This window comes from Aphelocoma coerulescens, chromosome 7 (genome assembly GCF_041296385.1).
Source record: "Aphelocoma coerulescens isolate FSJ_1873_10779 chromosome 7, UR_Acoe_1.0, whole genome shotgun sequence".
NCBI lineage: Eukaryota > Metazoa > Chordata > Aves > Passeriformes > Corvidae > Aphelocoma > Aphelocoma coerulescens.
Window position 1 is genome coordinate 16484496 of NC_091021.1, and position 21846 is coordinate 16506341.

The window sequence follows — 21846 nt, forward strand, 5'->3', positions numbered from 1 at the left end:
ACGCTTTTATGCTTCCTTGACAATGAATTTTAAAAATTGAATTATGTTGCAAACTGAGGACTTATTGTTGCTTATTTCCTCTTTCCCACTAAAGCAAATTACAATTTTTCCTTTAGCTTAAGTGGGAGAGATGCTGGAGAGTAACAAGTGTGTATTTGGAAATCCTATTTACCCATGACTATATTGCAACCCAGGATTCCTTTTGCATTTAGAAACACAGACATATAAAACAAATCTGACAATATACAGTCAAAATTTAAAACTTAATTACAAAAACAAGAATATTTCCCTGGCTGTGCTCCAAGGAAGACATCCAGCATTTTTATAAAAACATTTGATCCTTTTTCTTTATTTTGGAAAACCGTAACTGATACATGCTTACACAAATATCCTTCACCTCCACATGCACTGAAGTTAGATCTACATCATAACAGAATATGCCATAGTTCTGGTTGAGAACTTGGTTTTTTCTTGGGTCCTTTTACTTCAGGAAATGGCCAAAATACAAAAGAAATAGTGCATCGGGCAAGCTAGATGGGCTTGAAATTAGATCAAGAACATACCTGAGAGAGGGACTGTCTGAGGTGAGCTATTTGAGCATTGTGGCCTGTAAGATCCTGCTCTGAAACAATCTGCTTAAGCTTCTCCTTCTCTATAGCTATGCTGTTAAAGGCAGACTTCAAAAGAGAATGCACTAAGCAAAAAGAAAAACATAAAACAGGTGTTTTCTTGGCTACAGAAATCACATTGACATCCATTACAATACTTCATCAATAAAGACAGAGAGTGAGACTTCCATCCCACAGTTATGGACATTTGAAACAAGGGTCTGAACTTCAAGTAACCCATGCCAAATTAAGCACAAACACTTACAGCTTGTGATTGCAGTGTGCACACCCTATGTTCACACATATCTCATCTCAGCATATTCTTGGTGCTGAACATAAGGAAAGGTGCGTTTTTGGAAAAACTGTGTCCAATGTGTGTTATTTTCTTTCTGGTTTTTATTTGTCCTTTTCAGAGTAACAGAAACATCAGTTCTGCTAGGACTTAATATTGTACTAATAAAGAGGATTACCTGGTCTTTAAACAGCTTTTTGAATTTTTTTAAGATGTCAGTCTCACTTTTTTTCCATGCTTGTTATATAAAAGCAAACTGATAACAAAACCTTTTTAAAATGCTACTTTTCAGTTTGCAGAACCATTCACTTACTGGCAATAAAATTGCATTTCTAAAGTACATTCCTGTAATAAGCTCTTTTTCTATTGATTCCACTGACATAGAAAATATTGCAGAAAAATGAATTCACAGCATTATGTGTAGCAGTTACATTCTGAATCATTTTTCGGGAGAAACAATGCATTTTGTTGAGGAAAAAAAAAATGTTTGCAAATTCAGTCACATTAACAGAATGCAGAAAGTAGTTCAGAAGACTTGGAAAACAATTTCAGAGTTTATCTATCTCTACATTTATGACATGCATGGAAAATATAAGAAAGATAATACATGTTGCCTTTATGTAAGCCACCTGAACAGCTAAAAACTCTTGTACAGTATCATCTAATGCAGATGAAAGACCTGGTCATAACTAAGTGAAGGCAATAAAGAAACACAACAAAGAAGCACATTACAGGAAAGGCTTGGCATCCCTAGCTACCTTTTTGTGCCATCAAGCAGAACTCCTCTTGAAGCTTCATGTACTCAGTAGAGCACTCCAGAGGGTCTGCTACATGGCTTGGGGGAGCCTGAAACTCGATGTCTGCACAAAGGTTGGGGTTGGACGAATGCAATCGAACGGGTGACATCGTAGCACTGAAAGGGACCTACAGCGAGAAACAGAGAAGAAATGTTGTAACCAAAGGTGTAACCAAAATTTTGACTCTTGAAGCAAAATAAAAATTTCTTCTGAAAAGACTTAGTTCACAATGCAAAGAACATGGTAAGAGTGAACATGTAACTTCTTACTCTCCTAAATCTCAACACAGCTGATGCAGACTTCTCTTAAATTTTTTCACTGAAACAGAAAACATAAGGCCTAAATACACAGCTAACAGCTAATGATGGAGTATTTAAATTCTAACATTTACAAAAAATGGATGATTTCCATTCTAATGTTTAGAAGATTACTGGAAAATTGAACCATGAGACATGCTCCTTTATATTTGGACATTTGGGAGTAATTGTAGATGAGTCTGTTGTTGCAATACCAACATTTGAAGTATGCAAGTTCCTCCACAGATCTAGAAACAGGATATATTATTATCAAATGTATCATTGAAGTTTTTCAAAACTACACATAAATCTTCAGTTGAAACTCATTGTACTGGCAACTATGAAGAGGGAAGAAGCATACAGTCTTTCTGTTTTCTTTTTAACTAAACAAATAAACAATAACAACAAAATAAAATCAAAATTCCACCTGAATTTCATTTAAAATACATGAACCATAAATAAATGCAGAGAGATACAGTTTAATAAGATGGAGCAAAGAATTTAGTTTATTATTTTTCCACTTCTCTTTCTCCTCTACTTTTCAGATACAGCAGTAAAAAAAAGTACATGCAAGTCTTTCTAAGTTAAATATACATGTATCATGTATAGCAGTTACCTATATGCTACATAGGCACTATATGGCTACCACTGCTATATATGTGAAGCGTGTGTGCGCATATGTTGCATTTTACTTTCATGTCACATTTACACATATTTATATGAAAATCAGACCAAGAACACAACTTTCAAATGTAAATGCAACAGAAAGGCATGCAGAACCACATTTTGTTACTTAAATATTAAGCACTGATTAACATATCAAGCACTGTTTAGCACGTTAAATCTAATTAATTTCATTAGATTGATCAAATGTGTAAATCAAGAATTTTTACACTGCAGCCCAATTTAATTATTCAAATATGAAAAATGGGGCCAAAATACAAAATGTCTCTTCCAAGGCATGATAAAGAGCAGCAGATAACATAAAAAGTCATATTACTAAGAATTTTTATCAACAGATTAGTTCTGTACTGCCATCAGTGGTTGAACTTGGTACCTTGTTATTTGATTAGATCAGGGAATGGTTTTATCAATTTCTTCCTGCAAAAGCAGACATCAATACACATTTTAGGTTTAGGTTCTGATTCTCCAATGAAACCCTCAAAATCCTGTTGGATCTATTAATCATCCCACTCATGAGCGTACTCTGTGAAATACATTTTCCACTCTGTTCTTTCTCGATTTCCAGATACATATAGCACATTAAATAATAACTCTATAGCACCTATCTATTATAAGCTTTATTCCTGCTCTCATGTATTTCGATTTCCAGCTATATCAACAAAGTAGGTATTTTTTTACTGGACCTCGTTTTAGCCTCATATCGAGAAGGGTTCATTAACAGAAGATGCAGAATAAATTTCTTCTATTCATACTGGCTATTTAACCTTTTATCTTCTTCACAAGTGCCAGAATGCTTCTCTCAAGAACCCCGCAAAAGTAGGCTAACAGACTACTGTGGCTAAATGTAGGTTAATTTCAAATTTCCTTTCCAAAACCTTTCCCCTTCTTAAATGGGAGAGCATGTTTTTCAAACTTTCTGGGAGCACCACAAAGGTTCAACTGCTCCAGGTGGCTCCAGGAGGGCAGAGTAGGTATCTACACTGTATTTCTGTGTATGGAGCACAAACCCAACCCTCCAGACCATCCAGAAGGCAGGAAAGAAGCTGATACCAGCTATCATGCCAGAGCTTGAGGGAGAGTCCCCCCAGCCCCACATGCCTGTGGTGATGGGGGAAGCTCTCCAGACCTACATGGACTGGCAGAGCTGCAGGCAGGCTGCCCACACGTCCAGGGGGGCTCTGTGTCACTCTGTGATGAATCAAGCTGAAGAGATCTGCTTTAGAGCCATCATTTCTGCCTCAAACCTCAGCTGGCCAGGCTGAAAAGAAATGTTTCTGCAATGAGGCTTATTGAAAAAACAGTATTTTCAATTATGTCCTAGAACCAGAATTTACATGTTCTACAAACACGTCACACTACTTGCAAGAAATATACATTCACATGACAGAGACAAGTAGCCTTGCTGACTGCTTTAAATACAAGAACCAAAAATACTGAATTGTTGATTGACATGAACTCTCCTCATATGCATTTTTTAGAAAACTTTCCAAGCTACTTTCCGTAACAGATGAAAAAAAACCAAATTAAGCAGCCATTTTCATTCTCTTGAATAAGCAACAGTCCAAGAAACACAGCCAATATACTTCTCTTCCCCTTTTTTCCTTTCACTGATGTGCTTTCTATATTAATGGTGACTTGATCCTATTCTCTATTTACTACCTATTCTCTTTTTGATTGTTTTTTATTGTTTTGAAGGTTTTTGAAAAAATATTTAGATTCTTGATGCATCACTCTAGTTTTCTCCATAGAGACACTTCTAGACATCACCTCAGATGAACCTTGTCCCAACTTCCTGCTTTACACCAGAGGCATTATACCCACTCATCCATCACCTTCTTCAGAACTACATGTTCAAGTAGGAACAGACTGTTCCTGGTCAAGCGGGTTGTAAGGAAAACCTCTTTCTACTGTGCATTTAGCTGATATAATTCTGTATTCCTCAGTCTATGCATGCAGCTTCACTGTCTGGGAGAAACAACCATTTTGTGCATCAGCCAGGAAGAACAGGCCATGGCCATGAACACTGCCAGAGCCACAGAGTCATTTTGGTGCCTCTAGTTTTTCTCCCTCCTAAATTTTTTCCAGCTCCTCCAAGACGTCCCTCAACAGGTCCTCACTTCAGCTGCAGGTAACAACTCAGCAATTTGCTGTACTCTTACTTACTCTTCCAGTCCAAGTCCAGCTGCATTTGCATTTGCACTGAAGCACTCCCTAGGTAAGGAGTACAACCCTTGCCAAAGCTGTTTAACTGCTGCCGAACCTTCTGGTTAGAGCCTCCCACCAACACTGCTCAGCCCCGAGCAAACTGAGTAAACTGGGAACTGGGTAAATTTCTGTGCTAGGCAGGCAGATCAACGGAGTCAAAATAGCAAATCAATTATGGAGCATGACATTCAGCATCCACTGATTACGGAGGAATACATTTAGATGAGTTAATTTGGAAGCTGGAGAAACACTGATATGTCTCATACTTTTTAAAACAGCACAGCTATAACAGAGTTCGTGGTTCAGGTAGCAGGAACTCAAGACAGTCAGGCTTAAGCAGAAACTATGTCTGATCTAGGGGATTTCAGCTCTGGCCTGTAACAGCAGACCCTGGAATACTTCAGCCTGGTGAAGAAATTCACTGCTTGGGCTAGATAAGGAGTATGCATTTAAAGCTCACTTCAATCTTTGGCTGCACAGTCTTCCCTATCTCACTGTTGTACTTACCAGTTGATGGATTAGTACAAATGTCTATATTGGGCCCTCCTAATGAGTACTTCCTTGATAAAGCAGTAGCTGAAGATATCCTTTTGATGGTAGTTCAATTTCACAAACAGGACTTCCCACAACTAATTCCCAGCCCCAGTGTTGATTTCATAGCTCCACATTTTCTGACAAAGACTTAGAGAATTAGCGAAACTACATACAGACACTGAGGTAGTAATATGACTTTTTGGGATTATGGAATGTTAACAGAAAGTGCCTCAAATGAAAAGGCTAACCTTATACTACTTATAAAAATACCAGAAAGTTTTGTAGTTCCATGGTTATTTGTAACAAATCTCCTTAGTTCTGTTGTTTTGCTGTAACTGTCACAACATCTTTTAACAGAATTTGGTAATTTTGTTCTATTTTGTATAGTATGTCAAAGACATAGTGCAGGGCCTGAGTCTGTCACTTGCACTTGCATAAAGGAGGAGGGATACATACCATGTAAACAAGCTCAGACCCACATTTATAGAATACTTTTATGTTGGGCCTTCTAAGAAACTCAGCTGAAAGTGGGTAGCAGGGACACCTCCAAAAAGTGCAAGAAACATTTTCATAAGCTTATTACACAATCAAGTTACACAGCTTCCCATCTTTAGAGCTATCCCTTGAGTTTTAAATCCACTCACTGTTGTAGCCACTGCAGCTGCCAGTCTCTGCCGGCGTCGTGTTGTGCTGAACTGGCCCTTCGGTGCCGGCCCTTCCTGACAGTGAATGCAAGAAAAGAAGGAAGTAGAAAAAGAGAAGGGAAGGGGTGATGGGACACAGGAAGATGAAAGGTGATCAGAAAAGGGAGAGGGAGAGTCTTTAAGTGGGTTTCAATTTTGTTAACTCTTATGGCCTACACATGTTGAGGACATATCGTGTTTTCAGCTGTGCATGCCAGAGACATAAAAAGCTGGATACTTCATTAAAATTATCTCCAGATGAGTTGGACTGCAGTGCACTCATGAAGACTACCAAAAAAATATCTACTAGCATTGCCATTCAGAGTCATAAGGCAATAATGGAGTAAGAGAACAGAAAGGATGCTACAGCATGCCAGAAAATAAAACAAAAATCAAACTCTGCGGTCACTTGACCACCTAGAAGATGAATTCTGAAAGAGATCACTTTGCAATAGTGGAAGTGCATAAACAGTGGTCACTGAAGATGCCTGTGTCTCAATGGTAAAACTTTTCAGTGTTTATGTTATCTAGCAAGTTTTCTTATGTAAATATTCCTGTACATAGCTCTGGCATTTCCACATCCATGCTTGAGCCCATTGAATCATTTTCTCCACACATCAGTTTTCTGAGTTCCACCTGCTTTTCCCATTGTTGAAAGCTTGGCTTCCAAACCAAGGCAAAAGCTCAGATAAAGCAGCACAAATAAAAACTAAGTATTTCAACAGCTGCTTCCTTTTCTGCATGCCTGACTTTGTGACCTCATCCTGCTTAATTTTACATTTATTTTACTTGTAAGAAAATTTGTCATGGTACTTTAAAGTCAAACAAGTAACTGTCTAATGCAGAGGAGCTTCCCACCTATCATAAAGTCATTCTATTTAATCTTTAATCAAAATGTCATTATTTTGAAGCCATTTTAAGATTTTGGAAGACTAGAAAATACACCTTTCTGCTTTTAGAAAACAAATCTCAATTCCTTTACATTTTTCTTCCCCTATATCTTCACCTATAGTCACTTAAAGTATTTTTAGATCTCTATACATTTTTATTTTTCTGCAAACTGCCTGATTGCCATACAAATAACAATGTACAGATTGGATACATGGACACCATGCTGAAGAACAGGACATTGTATTTCAATTATTAGCTGAACTGTCTTGCTTCTGTGACATTCCCAGTAGGGTTGCTACAGTGGAGAATGGCCAAACACTTCACCCTCTAGCTGATACTAGTGGCAATGCCACTGACAATTGGAAGGGTTGTCTAATGAACACAGTAAAAGACTTGTGGTGCAATATTTTATATGATTCTCATGTTAAAATAACATGTACATAACCTCTGAAATACTGAGAACAAACTCTGCTAAAGCAGAGACCACATCATAGGTATAATGCAAATCTCTTTGTGCTCTACAGAATTATGTCTATCCTGTGAATAAGAGTATGGAAGAATATTCTTATCTAATAATAGGGAAAAACCTATGTACAGAGAGAGATATGCAGAAATACATACACACACATATATATAAGATTATGAATGCAGGTATGCATTATTAAAATGGGAATAGCAAGCTTTGCAGAACCACGCACTCTCCTCAACATAACAGAAAGAGAGGTCATAATCTGAGTTACCATAAAAAAAAAAAACTTAAGGAAAAAAGTAATAAGCTAGTCTGGGTCTGGTTTCAGTTCTGAGCTGAAAGCTTCGGTAGAGCAAGATGATTTTTCAGCTTACTCCATAGTATACAGTTCTCTATTAAACTATTTTCCCTGGGAAGTCTTGGAACTTCACAACTTCTGAGCTTTTGATATTTTGAACCAAAATATCATTGTTTTGCAGTAATGCTTTTTTCTTCATTTGAAGATCTTTAGGCTGTCGTGAGAATGATAACTTAGCCTTTTACCCAAAGGGAAATAAATAACAAAACCAAAACCTACAACTCAGTTTCTGCAGAAAAGTATAACTTGTAAAATGAATTAATACAGGTCAACTAACCTGTTGTTACAGGCCATTTTCATGCAATTTTAAATAGGTTTTTTAAAAACAAAATGAACCTCCTTCATAAAAGCCATCTTTCTTTAGAGAAGCAATTAATATATTACTCTTGAGTAAAGGCCTGTAAATTCAGCTCTTAATTCTAAACAACTTAGCAATAGTAAACACCCAAACCTGCAAATGTATAGACACATGCTATGATCAGTTTTGCTTCGGGGAGTAACCCGCTGTAGTTATGAGCAAAGTGAGCAAAGTCAACTGCACACAAAACTGGTATATTTAAGTGGTAAATATAAATTTCTAGGAAACAAATCAAGCAGCTTTACTTACAAGAAAAAGTATGTTTTAAATACATTACACACCTAGCATTCATACTGCAGAATGTGTTATCAGGAATACAAGAAAAGCTATCTTACTAACAAAAAATGGTAACAAGTGCAATACAAAATCTGGATGGGAGAATTCCCTCCTTGCCTCATATGCAGTGGATACTGAGCCAGTAGAAATCACAGCCTCATTCCCCATCACTCACAAAGCACACACCTTTATAATAAAGCTCCCTAATTTTATGGTCCCCAGAAGGATGCTCTCAACATCATACAATCTGAAGGTCTTTGATGTAGTTAAAACCTGCTCATTCTGAAATAAATAGGTGCAAGTACTCTAAATGGAATTAAGATTGAAACTAGCTTAAAGTTAGATTGGTAATATTAGCATTATCCCCTAAAACTAACGAGAGGTATGGAGGTATAAGGAAAGTAATAGTACAAAAGAAATTTTATTAGTACCAAATGTCAACCATTCAATAGCAAATTATGTGCAAGCACCATGAAAACAATGATCACAAATCAGACAAAATGATTCTCAGTAGGGGATATCCTGATAAACAGTTCAGAAAGACTTGAAGCAGCCTTGAAAAAATGAGCAATAAGGAAGGCCAATGAAGTAGAAGGAATGCCTAACAGAAGAACAAAATGTTAATTAGCTTAAAGGGCATGTAGGCATCAGAGGAAATCCACATTCTACTGGCAACCTAAGCAAATTAGGAATAACACAATGAGTTAGTGAGGCCATCTTCCTACAGATCACAGCTCTAGAATTCAGAAGAATTCTAGAGACAGCCCTTGGAAGAATAAACTGAGTCTATCAAACTAGGCAAGATAATGGAGTAGCCATCAAGTATTCTTTGCCTTCCTTACAATTTAGAACGCTTTTATTGTCTCCGTTTCACTGCAAATTAGTTTATAAATCAGTCAACAATAACTTAATAGTTTGCTATAAAAAATAAGCTTTTTATTTGCAGCATGAAGCTTTCCAGGAATTAATGCTGACCCAAGTTAGGCAGAGTTCATTATCAACCCAGAAGTGACAGACCCATGTAGAGCAGTGCCATGCACACACACCCTTCTCAGGGGAACCTGCAATCCTATTTGAAAATTTCAGGAGCTGAGGCACACTCCTGCCAAACCACAAACAGCAGTTTGAGAGTCAGGTGCCTCTGATGGAAGCCCAGGCCAGTGATACTCTGGCAAAGTGTAGATAACGCAGGAACAGCTCATTATTCACTATGAACAACCATAAATCATCATACATTGACTGCTTTCACCGTTTTTGTGGATAGGACTTCTCTGAGATTACTGTGGCATGAAAGAAGAACATGCAGTGGTGACTGACTCTTCATAGGCACCAAGTACTTGCATGCATTTTTGTGATATTTTAATTTCCCTGTGTTATTCAGCACCAGGGAAAAGCTGTGATCCTTCAATTGCAGATAATAGGACATGACATCAATCACAAAAAGTCCTTTGTTAATAAACCTTTTTAATCCAAATTAAATGAAAATTCCTTAATGCACCTATTGGGGACATAGTAGAAGCTTTCAAAATCTGTATAAATTTCAAGGTATTTGAACAGATTAAAAGTTGCTGACATTTATTTACTCAATTGCAGACATCACAGTGGTGATTGCTAGCTCCCAAAGCCAGTTGAATAGTCTTCACTATCAGTTGCTTAGTTTTAAAAGAGATCAGCTTTTGGATCAGACCTCAGAACACACAACTGCTTCCAACAAAACACAGTGCAGCAATACAAGCACATTATGCTTATTTCTGTGCTTTTACCTTTCAGTTCTAGGGAAGGATGGAGTAAATTCTTGCTTCACATAATTTATTTTTTGGTTATTTGATTTGTTCCCATATTAGCCTTTTCCATAACAGGCGGCTTGTGAAAATACTTATAATTGGTAATATTCCAAGTATAGATCTTGACAAAGACAACTGGTGTGTTTAGTATTTCATTCTGCTTTTAACTTGATGTCTCCTGTTCAACTGCCCTTCTTTGCAACTTTGATACGGAACGGCAGCATCCCCATATGGTGCATGAATATTGAGGTTTCTACGCCTTAATTGATTGATATTCAGATCCTACTCCTTTCCCTAGATGGCAATGTTCTCATGTGAATGATAATAAAATCAGTACTTTTCTCACTATCTTGCCTAGGTTTTGAACAACAGAGATTTAATTTACTTCATCAGAAACGTAAAAGACAGCACATTGACGTCCTACTTTCAGCTAATATAACATTTCATGCTCAGAAATTAATCTAAATTCTACAGTGAAAAGTAAAACATGGTGCATTCAGTACCTGAAGTTGAATTTTTGCATCTTTGCTGACACTTTTTGTTCTCCATCGTCTCGTCACCCGCTTGTCTTTCTTTGAAATATCTACACAGTTAGCCTACATTACACAAATAGTTAAAAGCGACCAAGTGCTATTAAGTTGACACAAGCAACACAGACAATACAGCAAGTTAGTAAAGAATTGTAGCATTAGACATGTACAAATTAGAAAGCAAGGAGAAGAATGCTGCTGCTGGGGCCTGAAACTGGAGCAGGGATCAGCTGTAGCTATCCATACGCTTTTATAAACACATGGTACAGTTAGCTGCTTTAGCAAAACTATCAGTACTCTTTTTTCATGGGTGCATAATATTTAGGACCAGATCTTGAAATTCTCATGGATTCCTATATGTAGATATTTGTAAAGGCAAGAGGATTCAGTGAAAATGGAAGGAAGTATTTATGATTTAGGATCTGCCACTGCTTTCTGTTAAGAGGAAAACTCACCCTGAACTGGGAAACAGTCCAAAACTTGGGACCTTTGTACTATGCCCCCTTTTCTAGAGCATGCAACTTTGTCTTTGAGGGTCTTTGGGTCTCCAATCCTTAAAAAACTTAAAATGTTATCTTACTCAACACAACAAAAACTCCTTAAATACAACATATGTTCTATTGTAACAGTCCTCAGTTTTGTTTTGCAAATCACTTAATCATTTGCTTTGTCCTATTTAACTCAAATACTAAATACATCTTAACTATTTGTTTACACATGAAACAGAAGCAGTATTACACAAGATTAAAATAAACATATAAGATAAACATTTCATCCAAGATTTACTATTATTTCAGAAAAACATTCTGAGTTAACAGACAACACCTCTATATTTCCCTTAAGAGAAAGAACAAATATTTCAGTGTAATGATTTATGTTCAAGCATATTTACCTGCATGTCTGTGAAATTTGGTGCTGACTGAGTTCTCTGTAGTATTTCTAAATTTTGAAGAAGTTTACTGAGTTCCACAAGGTTAGACTGACAATGAGCAAGATCTAACAGATATAAAATAAAAATACATTAGGTGCTTCAATTCAGATTTTTTTTTGCCATGGTGTTCATTGTTAGCACTTAATTGCATTATAAAAGTTAAATGTCCAAACCCCTTGTAGTAAGGCGTCCAAGTAAAAGTTTTATTTTCAGAGGTGTTGAACACTTGTTATTTCTATAGGAGTCAGCAAATGTCTGGACTTCAAAAAGTGATCATATTTGAACAATGGCATCTATTAAAATAACTCCATACTACAGATTATTAAGACAAATTTTAAAAGCAACATCCCAAAACACATAGAGAGCGAAGTTCCCACCACAAGTATGTAATTACCTGAAGAGCTACTACATGTTCATGTAAGGATATAACTTAACCACTTTACTGACTTGACTCTTTCTTACAGCAACAAGAAGTTTTGCTGAAAGAACAAGGCATGAAAAGATAAAGTCTAACCTTCTGCACATCTGTCCATCTCTTCAGAGTCCTGCAACCAGGCTGCTACTTTACTCTGACCAGTAGTGCAGGTGACAGGAAGGCTATTACTGCAAGGTATAGGAGGCTGCCAGGGGTAGTTATTTTGTTGCACCTAAAGCAAAATAAAATGCTTAAATTTAGTGTTGCTGTGTTGTCTTGTCAGTGTAATGACTGCACTATTCAGAAGAGAAACCAAATATGCATTGTGTTTTCAGTGACATCTGTGATTTGTCTGCATAGTTCCCAAAGACAGAGATTTTCATGAATAGCATGTTGGAGAATCAAACGAAGAACCCACAAGTGGACTGTGCTAGGTACCAGTTAGGAAAGCTGCTGTTTAAGAGGAAGAAAAATCAGCAGAGGCAGACTTATATCTGATGACAAAGGTTAGTGCAGACTGTACAGGTGGTGAATACTTTGCAAGATCTCTACAGCAGCCCATTAATGAAGTAAGGCTAATTAGACAGTATTTCAGCTGATTTCAGCTGCATACACTCACAGCTTTTGGCTGGCCATCGGTTCCCACAGGGGAAGCCCCTCTCTTATTGGCATTACAAGAGCTCACTGAAACTGCCCACGGGCAAGCCATGAGTTTTCATCCAAGGAACACTACACACCTTTCCATCTGACACATTGGCAGCTGGTGAAGACTCTGTAGTAGATGCTGAGGGGAATATATGAAAGCTGGCATCCCTCGGAGATCTCACGATCTCATTCTGACGGTACAACCGGTGGTGCCGTAACTTTGAAACCCACGCATCAAATGAATCCTGCGATTTCACCTGGAAAACAATTTATTATCAAGAAAGCATTCAAGATACTACTTTTCTGCACAATCTTTTACAATTTTATTTATTTCCACTGAGGATGGAAAAAAATATGTACTTGTACTTTTTACCTTTAGGTGATAGATGTGTTCTTCTGTGTCAAGATCTATCCTACGAGCCTTTTTTTTTATAGACATGACTGATAAACCAACATCAATGCTCCCGTGGACCTTTCCTTTCTGTATCTAAAATCAAAACACCAGGGTAAAAATTTAGAAGTATCATGCATTTTTTCTACATATTTTACAGAAAACTATCTGGTGCTGAAATGGTTTCCCATTTTATAAATATTTTAACATAAAGCCATATTAAAAAACAAAAGCTGCACTCAGACTGACCACTTAACCACTATTATATTTATAGTCAGAGAAAAGTATCTCACAAGAAGTGCTTGGTACAAAGCCAACTCCAAAGTTTAGCTGTGCTAAGTGGTTCACACCAGCACACAGGTACAGGAAAGTGAGAAGCAGAGAAAATTAGACAATACTTGACACCCTGCTGCTACAACTTGATAGTTATTGGTATCAGATCTAACTAATTTACTGCTACCTTTTACATCTCTAGAGTACATTGTTATCAATTCTTTGTCCTATCCAAATATCTCAGAAAAATCAGCTTTGACTGACATAAAAATTGGAAAAGAAAAATACATAGTCAGGTTAATCTCTCAAGCAGCTTCATTCAAAAAACTACTTAAAGTAATTTAACTTATATTTCCATAGAAGTAAAAAAGGTAGAATTCTTGAAGACGTAACCAAAATCTTACATGATTTATCTTTAAATCCATCAACAACTTTCATGTGTGTACTGTCATAAATATACCTACACTGAGTATGAGCAGGCTGAACTTCATTGAAAGTTTTAAAATAGTCTTAAACTCTACTTACATCAATTGGTGATTTTGAATATTTCAACATTCCATTATCCAGGACAAAAAACCTCTGAAATTATAAGAAAAAAACCAACAACATTCTTTCTTAATGAGCACATGCAATTTAAACTGTGTACAACAATTCGTCTGGAAAAGGATTACCCTGTAACAATTAAGGAATGTTTGGGGGTTGGAAGGGGAGGATAAATACAGTAGTAAATAATTTTCCTGCTTGTTTTTTGACAATTATCTTCTAAACAAAAAACCCTAGGTTCTCTTTTTTCAACATCATGTTCTAAGTTTATCATAAACTTTGATAATGAAGGGTATTTTTTTTTCCAGTTTTCCAGGCAATGTAATAAACTCTGTAAGAAAGAGACTGTAGGACAAGAGAATTATATCTTTCTTAATTTTCTTCCTGTTTTTCTTCCCTCAGAATCTGGTCACATTTCAAATTAACAACCTGCCTTCCCTATCCAGAAACTGAGAAGCTTTTCCTAGTGCAAGAGCAGCATCTCAAAAGGAAGACCATCTGAGAGACCATGGTCTACCATCCAAAACTCTGTGCCTTGTGGCAGACCTCTACTCAGTGAAGTAAAGAAGAGATTGTAGTTCATGCTGAAGACACTTTTTCTAGTGTCAATCTAGGTAATACAGGTATTAGTACCAGAGCAAATATTGCAGCGTTCCCAGAAACATTCCCAGGTCATGGGAGGGCTGATGTTTTAGGTGTTAGTGATACAGGGTGAGCCACTGTATCTTCCCTGACATGGTTACCAGGACTGGCCTAACCTGATGATGCCTGTGCTATTGCCACACCTTTATTCTGCTGAGCAGTTCCGACTTAGAACTGAGAGCAGAATCCCCTATTCACGCTGTATCTCCCCCTCTGTTAAAGCTTCCCTAGCTTGTCTGTACCAGATCACTCAAGCTTCTTTGCTGTCAAGTTAATGCAGACTTTGACACACAGCACAAAGATAAAGCCTAGCAGGAAACTGGACCTGAAATGAGATTCAGTAATTTGTGTTTATCATCGCTAACTTTAAAAACATGCAAAGTAATAGCACATAATTCCTATTTTTAGAGTGTAACCTAAAGCATTAATCTATGTTAAAAACCCAGAACACAGCAAAATATTCTGCTTGTTTCTCAAAACTGTTGTGACATGGAAAGGAAGGACAATGGTTTCCTTAGGTAAACCTGTTAAATTAACACTATGAGCAGGGTCAGTAGTTAGCAGAAATTCCCCCAAAGTTCTGAAAATTATGTCAGTCACACAACAGATGGTACCAATATCTCACACAGGGCAGGAAAACAGTGCTTTTCTCTACCCCAGCTGAAACCAGCACACCTGGAGATATAACTTCTTGAATAAGATGTCAAAACAACAGGAACATTTTGGGGGTTTTTTTTAGGTAGGTATGGTCACTAATGGACTTCACAAGAACATGATATTCATGTCATATTGCTCTCTAAGCTGCATACACAAAAGAAAATTATCTTTCATCATCATTTCATTCCAAAGCACACTGCACTTCAGAGAATGATGAGTCCGTCAAGTTGCACACACTACACCTGGTATGCTACTAAAGCACATTCAGGACTGTCAGAATATGACATGCAATGTTCCATAGACAAAAGATGCTATATACAGCTTTTCTAGCAGAGCACTAACACAGCACTTGCTGCAATTACTGTCTCTGAAGTTCCTTACTGGACTCTCAGTATAAAGTATTGTTATGGAAACTCTGAGATATCCAGGCTGGCATTGGAAAAAAAATAAACTTATTAACAAACTCAAAGTTTCAAAACCTAAGTTCAGCATAGCTCCCAAGGTGAAATGTAAGGCAGAGTAGAGGGGGATGCTAAAATGTGCAGTTCTTAATCACATAAAAAATTATCTACACAGGTAACTGCTCTAAATTCATCCAGATCATCAGTAATCACCTTTACAGAACTGTGAAAGTTGGACTCCTTTTGCTCACCTATTAATTAGTTCCTTACCAAAACAGATGCTTGGCCAAATAGCAACACATAAATATAATGTATTTTAAAGGTGTGGGAGCAGTGGCTTATTCCATAAATTCTTATATAACTCACTGATTTTTTTGGAGGGTCAGAATGATTTGTTGGGGGTGGGGGATTGGTATGCTTTTTCATGTTTCAGCTATGTCAGTTTGAAATCCATTAATTTGTCTAGACTAAATTCAGGTAATGCCTAAGTATCTGGCTACTGAAACAACAAACTCTAGTTAAGTAAAACAAAGCCAAAACATCTAATGTAGATAAGCATGCAGGAAATAAAGGGTAGGAGGCATATGTATAACATAGTACAACATGCAGAAAGAAGAGAGAAATTAGGAAAAAAGCTGTAATTTACACCAGTATGGACTGCATTTGGACTCAGACCTAACTAATTCTCACAGTGTTTAGCAAGAAAAAAAAACAAAGTTAATGCTTTCCCAGAAAAAACACCATGTATAGCAAATTATTTCACTACATTTTGTAATAAAAATCATTCTGTCCCTGAAAATTATTCTATTATAAGTACCCTTAGGTACAAAAATATGAGTGAGCATCAATACCACACATCTTGTTGCTAAAAAGGGGGGGGGGGGGGGGGGGGGTAGGAAATGCAATTATTGTGGTATTAAATAGAGACAAAAGGGTTTAAGAACACCAGGCGTAAGGCTAACAAAAGGCAGAATCATGCATGGAGATATGTGTCCAAATTAACTAAACAGAATCAGGAGATTCTGTTGAATCAGGAGATTTGGGGTTGAATTTTGGGGTGTTATGGTTTTTTTTTTTAATAGAGATATCTTATGACAAAAATGAAAAATGCATAGTCCCACTGTATGCCCACAATGGAGATTCCAGTGAAGAAGACAAAAAAATTCGGGGACAGAGCTGAACAAGTCTCCTGTCAGCAGACCTGAAGGGGAATGCTCTCCTATACAAACACCTTGGATACATGGAAAAGTCCTTCATCTCTCCTCTGCTGTGTAACTTCAACGTAAACTCAAAGCAATGTTAGAGTACACAGCTACACTTTGTTATAATAGACTGGAAAGAAAAAAGGGGTACTGATTAAACCTCTTAAAACACAAGGCATCTGCAGCATTTACAAATTCCATCTGGATTTTGAATACAACCTTAGGCAGCGGGCACTGTGATTTGAGAGCCATGAACTGTGTCTGCAAACTAATTCTATACACAGGTGGAAGAAAAAGTCATACACCAAAATTGTGGGTATTTGACATCCTAATTTCATCTAGACAAAAAAGTTCCCAATTCATAAAATAAGGTAATAACATTCTGACTGGTTTATGAGACCTTTACCTTGTGCCAACCTTTTAATGGCCATTTTCTCTTTTTCAGCATGAAACCTTCATGTTTGTCTGGCTTCTGGACATTGGTCTGGCCTATTTTCAGACCCTCTATGATTTCCCAGCTGTCAGGTTCCTGGTGAAAAAGCATGAAGACACATTGATTAATTAACTGTGCACACACATGGTGAAAAATTGCACTTACAAGTGGCATAAATTCTTCAATGCAAGATAATGAGTAAGAGCCAGGCTTTTCAATCAAACTATTTAGGTACCAAACTATATGGTCGCTATATTATGTCTAGCTGTATCTCATTTAAAACTACTAAATACAAACATTTTTGGAAGTCTAACCCTTAGCAGGTAAGGTGTATAGTAAGAGTGCCCTTTGTGCTATTTCTTAATCATAAAGAAATTTAAATTTTCTGATCTTTAAAGTACAAGCTACATTGGTTCTGGATGTCCCAGTTTTTCCTCCGAATCAGAAAAACTAGCAGAAGAGGTTGCTTTATTGTTGATTTTGAGTGCAGCTAGTGATAATCTTCAAAGGCATTTTATGACACAGCTTCACTGGCTAATTGAGCCTTCAGAAAACTGCAAAAGGTAGGTTTTTGGGTTTTTTTATTTTTCTGCATTAATTTTCACTGTATTATGAGAAATTTATAGAAAAGCTAACTAATTTTCTCTCTAGAGAAAAACACTGGTTGTATCATTTGAGATACAACCAGTTGTATGCCTTTCATGGAGCCAATTAAAGCATATTTCTGGTACACACCACTTCTTTTGCATGGTAACTGGTGCAGCTCAAGCCAGATTTACAATGTAACACAGTTAAAAGATAAAGAACAATATTCTTGAAGAGAACAAGATGGAGTCATGCCTGTATTTCTATACTCTTGCTACTACTGTAATCAAAAGAATTCTGCATCAGTTTAAAAATCTCTTATTGCCAGCTTCCTCAGATTGTGAGGAAGCCATACTAATGTTATACTAATTATACCTTAAAAAGCTGTAAAATTGCATTTTCTCAGTTGATCTGTCATAATTCCCAGCAATGTTATGAAAAGTTATCAAGAAAGGAAGGAGGTCATGTAGCATCAAACATTTAAAGGGAAAAAAACTTGTTTGTCTCCACATTTCCTAAAAAACTGTTCAAAGCCAAGTGCTGTCAGTCTTTCCTAACACTTCCAAATAAATTACACAACCCTGATAACATCAATATTACTATTATGAAAATATAGTTGCAAATGTAACAGCAAATTTCAAAACTAGTATTTTCAATAAGGTCTTGGTATTTTGAGAATGGTGAAAAGCTCTATCCCAAATAATACATTCTGTAGTAAATTTTAATATAAATCTTTATTCAGCTTATTTTCCCCTGAGTAAGCATAAACTAACTATCCTATTGTCTGTAAATGCCATACTCCACCTTTTTTACTTCCCCATGTTTTGCTTCAATAATCTATTTCCATTCTGTGAAGGGAAGCACACATGTATTATTTTTTCCCTACAAGGAATACTTGGCACTTGAGGGGGACAAATTAAACTCCAAGTCCCCTGGGGCAAGCAGAGAGTCTCTGCCTCTCTGCCAACGGATGCTTCACCATATTGATTTCTCCTTTAGATGATCAGCTGCAGGCATAAGTCTTTTATCTACTAGATAACATCAGTATTGATTACTTCTCAACTAGAAATCACACAATCTCATAGAGCTTTTCATTTAAACAAAAGGCCAGATACAGAGGGATAAAATGAGCAATTATTCAGTGCAGTGTGGATACTTGTTGCCTGCTGCATCAGTGCTACAAGCTGTTCTTAAAACCCCCTAAAAATCCTAACTGTGCCTCATCCCACAGTTTTGGAGTGTTGAGCTATGCCCAATACAAGGGTCATTATGAAGGAGAGACAAAAATGGGAAAAAAACAGTGAAATTGATATGCTTGTGGAATCCTCATCCAAGGACAATTCTCAAGTACAGCACCAGTACTTTAGGACTTCAGTGACTCCATAGGTATTTCATGAGAAGCAGCCCTGTGCAAAGCATCATGACTGGGGGAACACAATCACAGCCTTCAGTCCCTGGGTCTGCACACGCCCCATGTATGGGGATTAAGGGAACCATTACCAACTTTTTTCTCAACTTTTGACTGCAAAATATTTATTTTCCAAATAAAAGAGAATAAACCGTTTCTTTTTCCCTGGATGAACAGAATATTTCCTTTTGAAATTGTTTTACCAGGTCTGTTTCAGAACTTCAGGCATTACATTTCAGATTTTTCTTTTCCACCAAATATTCCATCACAGCATCCTCACCTTTTCAGTAACAGTGTTACTTTTGGATATGAAGTATCATAAAATGAAGTTTTCTTTATGTGGAATTAGACTTGTTTAGAATCACTTATTCCAAAACTGAGGAATTTACCCAAAAAGAAGTTGACTTCAAAATACCACACACACAGCTCCACCTCTCATGAGGGTGGTGTCACAAGGGTGGTGCCACCCCTGCAGTTCCATCCTTTTCTCTGCCTCAGGAAAGAAAGTCTCAGCAAGAGCTTTTAAATTTCAAACTACCCACAAGGGATGTTATTAGGACATATTTTTTAAACTAATATTTGTTAGCAGCAATTTTAGACTTGGATATGATTTGCTCTTCCTTAATAAGAGGATTGGACTGGCAAATTTCTCAAAGTCTTAGAATCATACAACACCCTGAGTTGGAAGGGACACACAAGGATCATCAAAGTCCCTTCCAGCCCCATACTCTGAGATAGCAAAATTTGTTCCTAGGCCATCCATGGGAAAAAAAAAAAAACCTGAATTTTGGTAATATAACATCTACTAAAGATTACTGGCTCTTCCTCCACCTCAGTTATGGAACAATAAGCTCCAGGGCAAATTCACAATATACTCAATGGTATCATTGGAGTATCACGGAATCATACAAAACACTTTCCCTAAAGTGATAGTCTAACTACTTTGTAACTCTAGAGGGAAACTCACTACACAGATTCCATCCCAGGCTTTTGCTTACCTTGGATAGAGAGAGATGATCACTTTCAAGGAACTGCTTGCTTAAAGAAGGGTCTGTGCTTCCTGAAGAAGCCTTTCGCTCCAAAATATGAACACTCTAAAAAAATAATTAAAGACAACATCATGGCTCAAAACATACAAAATACTACCCATCCATGACTTAAATGCACAAATAGTTTGCCTTCAGAGGTAACATACTTCTCTTTCTTTATTACTGGGTTCTTAATTAATTACTCCGTTTAACCTAGAAATGATGGTGAAATAAAAAAAAACCAGGAAAGACAAGTAATGCAGTTCTTACCTACACAGATTCAAAGTACTCCTTACCAGACCTATCATGTTTTCTGTTAATATACAAGACACTGAGTGCACATCCTGTGCAGTCAGCACTGCCCTACATTCACTTCTTTGCATAAGATATTACTGCCTCTAAAATATTCATTATCACACCTTAGCATTTTGTTATTGGCTTCTCAACTGAGATAAAGTAACTCACCACACTAATGCTTTTAAATAGATTACAGGTATTAACAAGATCAGTTACTGTGTCTCAGATGATGGGCTTGCTGGTGAACATTCATGGAATACTGTGATCTTAAACCACTGCAGCTGTTTTTACATACGACAATACTATAAAATTTTATATCTTCAAAGCATTGTAATAAAAATGAAATACATAATGTCACAACTAGTCTTGAAAAAACTGCTATTCTTAAAAGACATCTAAACATGTCTTTTCATTTTCCAGAAATGTTTCGCTCCTATTTTATAAAAGAAAAAGCATTTTTGATACAAGAGAAAATGACCACAACCCTCATGTGTGGATCTGCATTTCATTCTCTGGTGAAATTTTGCTGCATCTCACACTACTATTTTTGGCAAGAATTCTACCACAACACGTCATTAGTATCTCTTTGGAATAATATAAAACTGCTTCATTTCCAGGACATGCAGCACAATGACAAACTTGCAATTGCAATTACCCTCTGAGAAGCATATGTTTTTCTCAACTGAAAATGCCAATTAAGTTTTGTTCACAATTAAGCTTCTCTGCATTGACTGAAGAAATTACCCAGGTACCAGAGACAGCAGAAACAATCAGGGAATATAAAAGCACATACAAACAGCAGTGTAAATACTATTGCTTATACAAATTATTAAGTACATAAGGACCATAACCAAACTAAATGAAAATAAACACAGCTATTCATTTAAATGCATGTATATAGCATAGACCACATCTTGCTGCAGAGCAACACACAGACCTTCATTGTTCTCTTTCAAGTTGCAACTGTGAATGAGAATAGGAAAATATGGGGAGTGTCTCTGTTGTCAGTGGAGATTAATAAGCATCCCTACCACCATACAACAACAATTAGTATTTATTTTCAGTTCATTTTAATTAAATTTTACAGTGAAGAATGCGGAAAAGCAGCAGTATTATGTTATTCAAGGGCCAACCAGCAAAAAGCTTTGTCATTTATGCTTTAAAAACTTCTGCTTTATTAAAGGAAGTCCAATCTACTTATTTAGCCCAATGTATTTTACTACTCAGATG

General features: G+C 36.8%; 1 protein-coding gene across 3 annotated transcripts in view; it reads right to left on the minus strand.

Annotated features, from left to right (window-relative positions):
* The window catches only part of OSBPL6 (oxysterol binding protein like 6), a 91034-nt gene that overhangs the window by 14408 nt on the left and 54780 nt on the right, over positions 1 to 21846 (minus strand). For 2 of the 3 annotated variants that reach the window (XM_069020550.1, XM_069020551.1), the window contains exons 3-12: positions 20290 to 20385; positions 17272 to 17394; positions 13946 to 13999; positions 13130 to 13243; positions 12849 to 13013; positions 12211 to 12343; positions 11658 to 11761; positions 10739 to 10831; positions 1659 to 1824; positions 564 to 694 (exon numbers count right to left, since the gene is read on the minus strand). In XM_069020550.1, coding sequence (XP_068876651.1) covers positions 564 to 694; positions 1659 to 1824; positions 10739 to 10831; positions 11658 to 11761; positions 12211 to 12343; positions 12849 to 13013; positions 13130 to 13243; positions 13946 to 13999; positions 17272 to 17394; positions 20290 to 20385 — 1179 coding nt within the window. The remainder of the gene's footprint in view (positions 1 to 563; positions 695 to 1658; positions 1825 to 10738; positions 10832 to 11657; positions 11762 to 12210; positions 12344 to 12848; positions 13014 to 13129; positions 13244 to 13945; positions 14000 to 17271; positions 17395 to 20289; positions 20386 to 21846) is intronic. The other variant, XM_069020552.1, reaches the window with a different exon arrangement.